The 12,551-nt window shown below is 37.2% G+C and overlaps 1 protein-coding gene across 11 annotated transcripts in view; it reads left to right on the top strand.

Annotated features, from left to right (window-relative positions):
- The window catches only part of MBTD1 (mbt domain containing 1), a 39,064-nt gene extending 26,752 nt beyond the window's left edge, over positions 1-12,312 (top strand). For 8 of the 11 annotated variants that reach the window (XM_033002250.2, XM_033002253.2, XM_033002257.2 and 5 more), the window contains one exon: positions 9,172-12,312. In XM_033002250.2, coding sequence (XP_032858141.1) covers positions 9,172-9,290 — 119 coding nt within the window. In that variant the 3' untranslated portion in view covers positions 9,291-12,312. The remainder of the gene's footprint in view (positions 1-9,171) is intronic. The other 3 variants (XR_004408508.2, XR_006166289.1, XM_042802623.1) reach the window with 3 other exon arrangements.
- The last annotated feature ends 239 nt before the right edge of the window (positions 12,313-12,551 follow it).

The raw sequence follows: 12,551 nt of genomic DNA on the forward strand, positions 1-12,551 counted from the left end.
GTTTTATTCCAAAGGTTCCCAAGCCATTTTTCCAATAATCTGATAATTTTGAAAGGCAGCTACCTCTTGAGACAAGAGCAGCAGCAACACAACAACCATTATACAAGAAATGTATGTGCAAGCAATGACATGGTGAATAAGAACATAGGGTAAGCCTATAGTCTTGTTAACTGCTACACAATTTGTAATGATGTTTAACTTGAGATTTTAGGGTGTCTTTTTTTAAAAAGCACCAATTGTTACTGGGTGGTGAGGTTTTTTCTGCCACATAAGGATGAATAGTTTGTCTTGATAGAAGTACATGGTTTAGTTCCAGACAGCCTCACTATGTATATTGTGTTTGGAGCATCAAATCACTATGCTGACTCATTTTCTTGGAAACAGGAGAGTTGGAAAGAAGGTGCGGTATTTTACACTGCAGACATACGGGCAGATCAGCTACAGGAAAGGGTCTATTGTCTGTCATCATCTTAAGTTGGCCCTGCTGCTTGGACGAGATTTCTGTCCTTTTTTCTGATAGGACAGCCTAGCAGACAATCAAATGCAGTTTTGTTGATGTTGACAGTTATTTTACCTGCAGATCAGCAAACTTGACTAACAATAATCTCTAACAGTCCTTAATGTGACATTAGTAGAGATTTTATTATGTGAATACTCTTCTAAGCGAGGTCATTAGGCCTTTCTTAACATTAGTGTCATTTTGACTTATTTAGACTTGTTTCCAGAGAATTTTGTTGCTCTGAGAGTTGAGCTTATCCAACTATAAAAATTAAATGTTATGGCACGTTCCCTGTAAGATAGGAGAACAGTCTTCCTCCATCCCACTTTGAAATATAGAGGCTGTTGAAATCTGAACGATATTGTTCTATATATATGAGGTATACCTGCTTTGCAGCTGTTCTCTGCGAGTGTATTTCCTGATGATGAATGTTTATGTGGTCTTTAATACCTGGATAGCCTTATCTTACAAAGAATTAATCATTTTCATGACTTCAGTATTACTGCCAATGCTATGATCAGAGACTTCCAGAAGTCAATGTGGATTTCTAAGGACTATCACGTGCCCTTGACCACTGGTCCTAGATAAAGGAGTAGATAAGGGAGGAAAGTATTGGAAAGTTGAAAGATTTCATAAAAACAAAGCTTTGAACATGGTGAGGATGAAAGAACTGTAGACGATTCTGATGCTCATTGTAAAGGCTGATTAAATGGACCGATCGCTAGGTTGAACTGTGCAATGCGAACTGACTGCTGCTGAGAAAACTCTTGAATAAAACCTAGAGCAGGGGCCTGTAGAGAGATGCTGCTATATTTTAAAGTAATTCAGTTTCAACCAGAATGGTTATCAGGTCTTTTTTCATGGAATTAATCATCTAATCTTGAGGTCGTTGGAGGGAAAAAAAAAAATTGACAGGCTTCTCTGAGCTAAAAAAACCCCAAACCTGACATCAGTTTCCCTTATTTCAAATCTTTTTATCTTTGAATTGTGGTTTGTTATATTGCAATAAGATGCATCCCCTGATTTCTGTTCCATCACAGATCTAGCTATCAGGGAAGGGCCCATTGACCTGGGGTAGGAGAAATGATACCTTCATCCTGAGTAGGACCTGAAGCAAATTCTGAGTTAGGTCCATCGTAGTTTCCTGCAGTGATTTTGAGAATTGTGTCAAATGAGATCAAAACTTTATTTTTGCCTGGGGCTTTCCCTGTGGTAGAAAAATCGACCTAAATGTGAAGAGCTGTGCTGCAGTTGTGTAGAACTAATGTGAGGAATTTAAAATGCTTGTCTTCCCAGTAAATTTTTGAATGAGTGAGCTGAGGTAAACCGGAACCGTCTTCAGTAGTTATTGCAGAAAGCAACCTTTGCTGTTTTGATCTCTGGACGTAAAAAGAAGTTGACTGGTGAGTGTTACAGATAAAGCAGGTGTCTGGGAAGTTCTTAGGACCTCTTGTTAAGTGCCTCAAAGATTGGACTCTTTCTTCTTTCTGCTCTTTGAGGAAAAAAAAGCAGTAAAATACAGATCCTGTTCAGAATATTGCAGCAGTATTTTTTTTAAATGGAATTCAGGTACAGAAAAACTGCTGATTTGAGAATGTCTAGGGAAGGTTGCGAGTGCTGTTGCCTTAAGCTAGGGAAGGATGGCTATATCAGTAATTGCCTTTGTGTAGGACTTGTTCTTGGATAGTTCTGGACTGCCTAAGCAGATTTTGTTTAGCAAGCTATGCTAGACCATTTTGCTCCTTAGCTCATCCCTCTCCTTCCACCTTGTATCTCTGCAAAGATCTCTTGATCTCTTTTACAGTGTGACACAAATGCTGGAAAAGAAATTCTTCTTATCTGGTACGATAGGAAGATTTGTTCTAGTGGAATTTGTTTTTCAATTCTCCCTAATCTGAAGTAAATGTGGGCTATGGAAACAAGGAAGAACTTCTGATGGGTTTCTTTTCTGGACTGTTTACTCAATACTAAGAAATCTACTTAATCATCAAAAGGAGATGAGAGAACAAGGTCATGAAAATTTATAGTTGGCTGCCTCCTACATGTTTATTCTTAGTAGGTTATGGCAACAGAAGTGCTGAGTCACAGGAAATAATACTAAGAAAATGTTTTCTGTAGCCTTTTATTGTTCAGCACTTGTAAATAAAAATAAATAGAAAGTTATTTGGAAAATTATTTCAGTCATAAAACCGTATAAAGTGCTAGTAGTGCTTTCATGGTAAAGTAACTACATCTTATTAAGAAGCTCTGTATGTCTTAATTAAACTAGATTATTTTTAGCACAGAGAGGTGTAACTTCCACATATTTTTCTCGTAAGCACTCACAGTGCACTTCAGGATGTCTTTGAATCATTCTGCTGTGTATAGTCATGCAGATTGCTAATGCAGTATTTCACCTCCTTACTGAGTCCATTGAGGAGCAAGTAGCACGTACTTAGTGTGAAGTAGAACTGATTAGATGGCGAACTCTGCCGTAATGGGGCCATGGAAGAAGAGAAGGAAGTCAGACTCCCGTTTTTCTGCTGTGTCACTACAGAAACTAGTATAACCAGCGGAACTAACCCTCAACAATGAATTGGAACAACTTAACAAGCATTACATCCAGCCATAATGTTTTACCTCTCAACAACAAAGGAGTGCAAGAGAAGATTTTAAGAGATTTTAGGATAATTTCTTCATCCATAAAAAGTAAATTTGGAGCTGAGAATACATATATGCTTCTTTTATTCTTTTCTTTGAAATCTACATTGGGCAACATAATGTCTGTTTACCCCAATGTCATTGTGACTTAGAAGCAGATAATGTGCACACGTTTAGTAATAATGATAGAAAAATTAAACGTCAAGTTGTTACCCCTTTTATGGAGAGACTGATGATAATACAGATGTTCCTAGGACTTCTCTTAAGCGTAATTTGTTATTGTCAAATGTTTGGAATGCCCAAACACTTTGTTTTGGTGTGATTATTGGTACACATAGAGCATGAAATATTCTTCTTTAAAATGTACCAATGTCTTTAAACCAGACTGAGAAGTCTGTCCAGAAGGGACTAGGAATTAACTGGCATCCTACCTGGTCTAGCCTTTGATAAAGCTGGTGATTTTCCTTAGATTTATTACATTGCTGAGCAAGCAGCTTTTCATGTTGACAGTGAACCCATTCAGCAGCATTTGGATTGTAAAGATGTGCTTATTTTACCTAATTTAGCTTTTTCCTTTTTAATTAGAATGTTTTATAACTATAACATGTTCTGTGTGCATGCAGAGTACCAGGTGGACTGTTTGAATTATGCCTTAGGCCTTCCACATTGTCACCATGTTCTCAGCCAGCAGCGTGTCCATCGTTGCTGCTTGCTTTTTATTCAAAGAAAGGAAGATCAGGTTGCATTTCATTTGTGTGTTTGCTGGATAGCTCCTGTGTTACTTGATAGTTTCTAATTGCAAGCATAAGTTTGGTGAGTGCTTTTGTGAATACTCAGGAATCACTTCCAGTTTTGTTTCCAATAGTGTTTCTTTCAAGTGGGTAGGATTTTCTGCTATGTGCCTACTAGTCAGAAGGCTGTGCAGGTGAATGCTTGAAGGTAACTTGCTAGTTTGCCTAGCCAATTAATTAATAACGTAGTATGCAGGATCTGCTCGTATTGTCTTTTTTTCTAATAGCTGTATATATTGGAATAAGGTTACTGAGATAATAATCTGGCCTCAACATTTTAAAAGCAGGCATTCTGTAGACAGCATTCTGCCTAATGACGGTGTTATCTCTCTAACAGGATCATCCTGGAGTTGCCTTGTAAGAAGAATATTTAAGCATGGTGATACTTTTAGCACATGCATAATCTAGTTACGTATTCTCTTCAGGGCTAGGCTTTTGTTATGTTGTCTTTATCTGACAGCTCTGAGAATACTTAAGCATTAGCAACCATAGTTTTGATACAGCTGAAAGCGTTGGAGATGATGTTGTATAGTGCTTGCATCTCTGATATTGTACAGAAGTTTCCTTGGGCACAGAATCAGAGCATCTTAGTGATAAAGGAGGAACGTGTTAATAATTTGGGTGGGAAATGCTTTCATAACATTTTTTAATGATTGCAGTGTTTAATAATTTGAAGGCACTTCAGCAGATATTTTTTCTAAGCACTGAAATGCTCATTGATGTTTGTAAGGCACTCTAAACATGGGAAGACCACTCTAAAGTAATTAAGAACATGGGTTTTTTTTAAACTAGGATTTTGGAGGTGATAAACTTTGTCTGGATGGGATTATGTCCCCAGAACCATCCTTTCTATCTCTTAGAGACACACAAATGCAGTTTCAAACTGAGCCCACATATCTTGGATGTTCAGCCAGAGGATTCTATATTGACTGTGCAGTGTAGCTGCAGCAGAAGCAATGTACAGCATTTGTATTTCATTGATCAGCCTGTGGAATAAGTGGATCGTAGTTGTAAGCAATGCACTTAAGATCCTATGAGCCAGTCTCTAGAATTCAGTATCTAAAGCATGGCTGTCAAGAGCAATATTCCCAAAATTAATGGAATGGTGCCATTTCACAGGCACTTGTTTTCCAGAATCGGTAAATAAGAAGCAGAGCCATTTCTCGGTGAACAGTCTGAGTTAACTAATGCACTTTAACCCAAGCGTTTATTTTAGTTTGACTTGATGTTTAGAGAGGAAGAAACCAGTTGGGAAGAAACCTGTCAGTTTGTCCAGCCCACCCATGACAGGTGAGGTGCGGAGGAGCTTCTCTGGTGATGACGAGTTGACTCCTCCTCCATATCGAGCCCTTCCAGCACAGACAGCCCCGGAGGCCTTCCAGCCTCCCAGGACTAGCCGAGAGTTCAGTCCCAGCCTCAAACCAGGTAACTAGCCACATCAGTCTGTTACTGCAGAGGGAAATGATGGACAGGGTGGGGAACTGAGCATGGTCTAGCATGTAATGTGCTGACTCATCAAATCTCCACTTTTTTCCCTTTTTTTTTTTTTTCTTTTTTTTTTCTTTTTTTTTACTTTTGGTTTATTTTATTTTTTTCTGTTAGAGAGCTTTTCATTCTCACTGATGCACCATGTCACTAAACTAATCACAGAAAAGGATTGCAGCTGTTTTAGAACTTCACAGCAGGCCATGGTGTAGGTTACTGAGGCATAAAGGCACAGAGCAGCTATGCAGGGTTTTAAAATACAAAAATGCACTCGAAAACTGAACGGTAATGTGGATTTGGGAATATTTGATGTAAGTAGGGAGTTAGTGTGAATTATCTTCTGTAGAGAAAGTAACTACACAGTAAATTTATTAGTGTGGGGGGTTTTTTTTGCCTTTGTCAGAAAAAGGCAGTTATCTGGGAAAACTTCTTCAGAATGTAAGCATTATTTGAAATTTTCTGGGTTACTAATATAGAAAATATATTTGAAAAGAGTTTGTCTTTTTAGAATTTTACCCTTTTCCCTATTTTTTGCTGTAAAACCAGTGTTTGGTTTAAGTATGGACAGTATAATTGTGCATCTGTAGGAGTGAGCAGAGAAAAACTCTTAAAAATTCATTTCTCAGTAATATTGAGCAAGTAGATGAAAATTTTTAGCTTATTTAAGGATAGTTTCTGTAATGTAATCAGTATTCAAGTATAGCAGTCCACTGCAAGAGTCTGGTAGGTTTTTTTTCCTCTTCCCTTTTCCTAGTGTGTTTGGCAATAAAATGTAGCAGGTAAACAAACTATTTTCTAACAAATACCTTGTAGCCATATGATCTGTCAGGCAGACTGGATCACACTCTCACTGCCAGACAGTTGCCAGGTTGATAGACTTAGCTTCGATCTTGCTAGATTTACACTCCTTTAAACTTGCTTTAGTCTGAGTGGGCTGCCACACTGGCACTTCTCAGTGCCTGTGGAATATGTCCAGAACAATTCCTCATGTCCATGTGTTATCCATTAACAGAATGGGACACAGAAACCTACTTCTTGCCTTTGGACCTCGAGGACAAATCTTGACTGTCCTCTGCACACCTCTCAACGCTTCTCAAGAACTCCTTTATTTTTACTTCAGCTTGCTACTCATGTGTACATGCCCGTCTTTTAACAGTCTGATATAGAAGGGAAGCCCTGCCTAGGAGAGAGTGTTTGGAGTGTTTGTTTCTGCACAGCTTTTCTTCTTCTCTTACTGCGAATCTACACCGAAATTGCATTTATGTAGTGCAGAGACATGCACAGTCTGAGTTTTCTGTATCATTAGGTCTCTTGAGTTCTTGCAAGACACCTGTGCTCTTTGGTTTCTGACACTGACGCTGTGATCATTTAGGGGAAATTTTTCAAAGTTCTGAATTTTAGAGAGGCTGGACAGACAAAATTAGTTTTATTTGCGATGTAGCCTTGCAGTTGTCCAAAATTTAAATTGAAACCAGCAAGATCACACCCTTTGAGTCTGGAGAAGGGCATAACCCTGATACAGTAAGTTAAGAACACATTTCAGATTAGCTGGAACTTGTTAATTGCATGCCTATTCCTCAGCATTGTACACTGCCTCACGTTTTAGCAGCTGTAGCTAGGATGTAGGCACATTGCAGATGTTTATATGACGCAGAATGGAAGTAGTGTAAGATTAGTAACATGACAGACATTTGCTCTGAAGCTTCTTGTCCACTGGAGATCCCAACAAGGCTCATTAAGCAACTCTTTCCCCTTTTGTACTGTCATAAGCACGGAAGTTTCAGTACTTTTGTCTTGTGTGATATGAAGTGGTTTTGCTCTCCAGCAAAGTCGTGGTGTTTCTTTAGTGTACACGAGTACTTCGCATCTTTGAGTCGTATGAAATGAGGGTTTAAACACTGAAGTGTTGGACACCTTCACTTTTAAAAAGAGCAGATAGCCAGCCTGTCAGAGGAGACCACCGTTCCGAGAGACTCGCCCTACTTCTGCAGGTATTCCTGACCACACTGTTCCGTTCTGTGTTGATGTTTTGGGGGTTTGAATGACCCTGCCTCAGGCACAGTCTTTCTTTGTCTCCAGGCAAATCACTGAGACTATTTAAAAAGGGAGTACCTTGTGCATCTGCATCCCTTTTACTTCCAAGATGATCAGTCAGATGACTTCCACTAGCTTTTCTTATTCTTCTTCCACGTAACTTTTGTTGTATAGCTGTAGCTATGCTTTTCTTACAGAGGGTTGCAGTTTAAAGCTGTATAATAGCGACAAATGAAGCAAGGTATCATTAAATACCTAAATATAAGGATTCTGGTTCAAATTAGCCAGAGGCGAGCCAAATTATGGAGGCTGCTATTACTCTTGTACCTGCAGAATCATTCTACAAATACTGGGGGGGAGACAAGAAGAAAGAATATGCCTCTTGGATTTCAGATTGTATCCCTGACCTCTGTGTAGCCTTTGCTTAAGGTATTAGCAACACATCCAAGTAACCAGTTCTGTGACTTACCATTTAGATAGCACTTCTACTGTCCTCTACAGGTCAAGATTCTTGAGCGGAGTTGGGCATAGTGCAAGGAAAAGTATTTAGGAAAAAAAGGAAGGCAGCAAGGGATTGTGGGTTGTGTAAGTGGGAAGGGGCATCTATTAAAAAAAGAAAGGAGGAGATCTTGCATTATGTTACAACTTCTTGACATTTTTTTAACATCTTGATTTTCAAATTTTTATTTAGCACAAGAGTTTGTTTCAACATGGAAGATGACAGAAAAATAATAAAAACCATAATCAGATGGCTTGTAAGTTATTGTAGGGATACTAGTAGCAACAGGTTATGGGGTTTCGGTTTTTTCTTTCACTGCATATTTCTGCATTTCAAGATACACTGATAATGCATATAGACTTTATATTCAGTAGCTATAAGCTTTAATACTCTTCTCACTCATTTGGTCATAGAGAACCATTTATTTTTGTATAGTCAACCCTTTAATATGGGTACTGCACCTTTAATGAAAGACTTGACATGTTTTGATTTCAGTGTTCTTTTCATTGTGCTCATATTTTGATAATTATCACTATTCATTAATGAAACTGGAAAAGTAATTGTGACATTGCTATTCATAACATCTTTTTTTTATGTCTTAGATCTCATTTCTATTTTCTTTTTACAAAAGAAAGAAGAGAGAAGATTGCAAAAAAGATATTTTGCTTGAATGTAACTTGTCTTCTGGGACCTTAAAATTTTAATGATGTATTAAGAAATTTGTGTCTATTTTTTTTCTCATCTCACATAGACCATTTAAAGTAATTGGGCTAAGTAATGTGAATTGTAGATTGTAAATGGCCAACAGTTAATCTTACTTTTACTTGCATAAAGACTAAATAGTAAGTCAACAGTAAAAAAAAAAAAGTAGGCAGTAAAACGTGTTGTTCTGAGCAACAGTCATTATTCCTATTTAACATGTTCAGTTACTTCCTTAAACTAGTGTTTTAAAATACTAAGTTATTGAGAAAACCCTGTAAGTAATTTGTTATTGTAAGTAATTTGTTCAAATATGTTAATATTAGAGCATAACTTAAGGTTCAGTTTATGGTCAGAAAGTATCTGCTTTCTGAGTGTTAAAAGAAGAATCGGTAAAATGAAGAATATAAGAAAATGGGAAACCCGGGGTATGTTCCCAATTTAAATAATATTAAGTGAATTTAAGGTAAAGTTGTACTTACTTTGAATTTTATGGATCTTTGATGTTCATCTTTTATTTGTAGTGACTTCATTGCAGCTGAAGGAGGAGTTGCTAGATGGAGAGGAGTACAGCTTCCTTCAAGGAGCATCTGATCAGGAAAGCAACGGATCTGCCAGTTACTACATCAAACAAGAACCATAAGGCAGCTCAGAAGTGAGGGACAGAGTGTTGGCGACAGGAAAAGAGCCTTTCTCCAAGACTGACTGATTTTGTTCCCACTTCGATGGTACAGTTCAGGTGACTGTGCCTGGGGCACTTTGCTAACTGTAAATGAGTTACTCAGTTCAGAATTTTTTGGAAGGGCGAGGAAACTATTTTAGTGAAACAGATTTTTCAATTTATTAAAAACGAAAATGGACACTTTTGTGTTGTATTTGAAGCTTTTGAAAGAATTTTGTAATATTTTCAAGTTCAGATTTATTGTGCATTGTTAACAAAAACTGAAATTCTAATTTTTTGGTAAGATTAAAGTTTAATTAGCATGATTGTGGGAAGCGGTTGGAGGAAGATATAGTTGCAAATACAAATGAACTGTCATAACAAATGAACCTTTTTGGTACAAGTTGGGAGACTTTGAGACTCTTGTGAACTGCACTGGTCACGCCTCTGTTTTTTTTTATTGTGGAAATAAGGCATTTAAGACCTAATTTTGAGGCATAAAGTGTATGTGGAAGATAGTCCTGTAAAGCTCTACTCAGTGAGTAGCCCCAATTGCAATGGAGCCATCGCCTGACGAAGATTTTAACTTTTCAAGATGTTTTTATTCAGTTTAAAGTACACTTTTTTTATGTAAGATTTTTTTTTTTTAAAAAAAGTTCCTTAGGGTCTGATTCACTGCCCATTAATATCAGTAGCCTTGTCTCCATTGACTGCAGTGGGCATTGGATTGGGACTATAAAGTTCTTGTCTGTATGTGAATGTCTGTAGTCTTGGAATGCTTCAGCACATGTTTACAGAGCCCTATGCCAAACTGGAACTTCAGAAAATTCCCTCATTTGGAAGACTAGTGTTAGCTATGGATTTAGACTACAGAAGAAACTAGACAGTCAGTAACTCAGGCCTCCCTTGGTAGTAGGAAGGAACTTCTGAGTACTATTCTGATTTTTTTTTTTCTATCCAGAAAGACGTAGATGTTTCCTTACCATCGAAAATATTTATTTGTGAACATTCAAAACCGATGTTCCACGTGGTTTCAGGTGAGCTAAAAGGAGCCATACGTTGTGGATTTTAAGAAACAGTTCAGTTCTGCAGAGCCTGCAATATTCTTCTCTTGCTGCAATAGTGTAATGTGGAAATTAAGATTTGAGAACAGTATATAAATCATATACTGTCTAGTATATAATTCATAAACTGGATTTGCTTATTACCTGGAATCCTTGTGTCTCACTTCAAGTATCCCATTAGCCCCACATGCTTAACTGTCCAGATTTTTTAAAGGCAAAAGTCATGTAAAAGGGTGAAAATGACTACCAGTAAAATACAAAATATTCTAGCTTGAGCTCTTAATAATTGGGATTTTATCTTTCCATATTTTTGAACATTGTACACTTGTAAATGATCTCATTCATGGAGTTGATTAGTAAAATGGTTAGGCAGCCCTGCAGAGCTGTGACTGGAAAAATGTGCATCAAGAGCTTTTTAGCTTTTACCAGTAAGGTTCATTAACTAAACTCTCAGGAATTAACTGCATATGTTCTATAAGTGCTTCTGGGTCTTAGCAGGTCCCCTTCAGAGCAGTACAATGATCATCCGACTCATGACCATAAATTAGGGCTTAAAAAAAAATAATCAAAATTATTAATGCCTGTGTTCCTACATCTTAAGAAATGCTTTAAGAATATCAACCCACAGAGCCCCAGGAGACCATTTTTGTATATTGTTGTTTGAGTTTTAAAAAAAGTGCATAGAAAGTTGAAAACCAGCAATTTGATTATTTTCTAAAATATTGCTCTAACTTTGGGTACATAGTATTAGTAATATGCACAGGTTTACCTCATTCTATGCAAGAGGGGTTAAATATGTAAAGTTTTGTATTTACTACTGGAAGTAAAAAATGTCCTGTATAGCTGTAGGAATGTCTGGAATTCTTTTCTCCCTTACTGGTAAAATTTCTTAAAGACAGACCCCTTTTAAACAACATCATCTTAGATTGACAAAATCTGGTTACAGATTATAAGTATCTGTAACCTCAGGTGGTAAAGACATTTTAGATCTCTAAAATAGCCATAAAAAGGACTTTGTCAGGCTTGGTAGACTTCAAATACATTCTCTCAGATTCTGACCCACCTTGATGTTTCTTTTGAACAGCCTGGATTGGAGAAGTAGGGTTAGAGATAATTGTAATGACACTTTGAGCCTTCATTATTTTTTTTCCTGTGTTCCCAATTTAATCTGCTGTAAAATCCAGCTCTGCAAGCATTGATTTGGTTTGGCAAGTACAACTCTATTGATTTTTTTTTTTTTTTTTTTTTTTTTTTTTAAATGCAGCAACTTGCAGATTGTCCCAGTCAGCTGGAACAAGGTTGGCACAATCTTGCTTTCTTCTCTCATCAGTAGTTTCTGACTTCAGTAGAAAAAACTGTTGTGTTCATTGGTGTTTCATAATGTGAAAGCTTGGGCTAGGAATGAGCAAGGTATATTGCTGAGTCACTAAAACTTGGGCTTCTGTGTATTGCCCAGGCTCATACCTGATTTCTGAGTTCTAGTCTTCGATTGTCAAGAGGGGAAGTTGGCACTTAAGCTGAATCCACTTCCTGTGTTGGAGAAATGTAAGAATCGGATTTGAAGTCTGTCAGTCTCTATAATGTTCTTTCAAAACAGGTATTTTATTAAACACTAAAGTATGTGAGTTGACATTGCATTCACATATGACTTCAGTAGGAGTTGGGTGAAATTTCTGTCTTTCTGAATTCGAAATATACCTGAATTGTGTGATTGTCAAGTACAGTGAAATCTGACCTAAGCAAACCACGTAAGGAACTAATTGAAGTCACTTGCTTAGGAGGTTTAAGGAAAACCTGAGCAAAACTCCACCAGCTATTGAGCGTGGTCTCTTCAATGTGTGGGCTACCTGCTGGCTGTGGTACCCATAGTATAGACTTCACTGTATTTGTAAATTGTAAAAAAAAAAAAAAAAAAAAAAAAAAAAAAAAAACCACCCAAACATTAATAACATGGCTCTAGATATTTTTATCTTTGCTTTACTCTAAGCCGTGTTATTTGGCTAAAAGAGCAGCAAAGTTTTGGACATTTGAAATCCTCAATGGGGTCAAACTAATTTCAGTATTTGGCATGGCAGGTTTTTATAACCATAAGGTAGCACAAGTTATATACCTTACTTTGTAGCTACCCTTCTTTTAGTGCTCAAAATCTTTCTGCTGATCTTTGATATTTATGTTATTT

This window comes from Tyto alba, unplaced genomic scaffold, assembly GCF_018691265.1.
Source record: "Tyto alba isolate M040663 unplaced genomic scaffold, T.alba_DEE_v4.0 Super-Scaffold_39, whole genome shotgun sequence".
Taxonomy (NCBI): domain Eukaryota; kingdom Metazoa; phylum Chordata; class Aves; order Strigiformes; family Tytonidae; genus Tyto; species Tyto alba.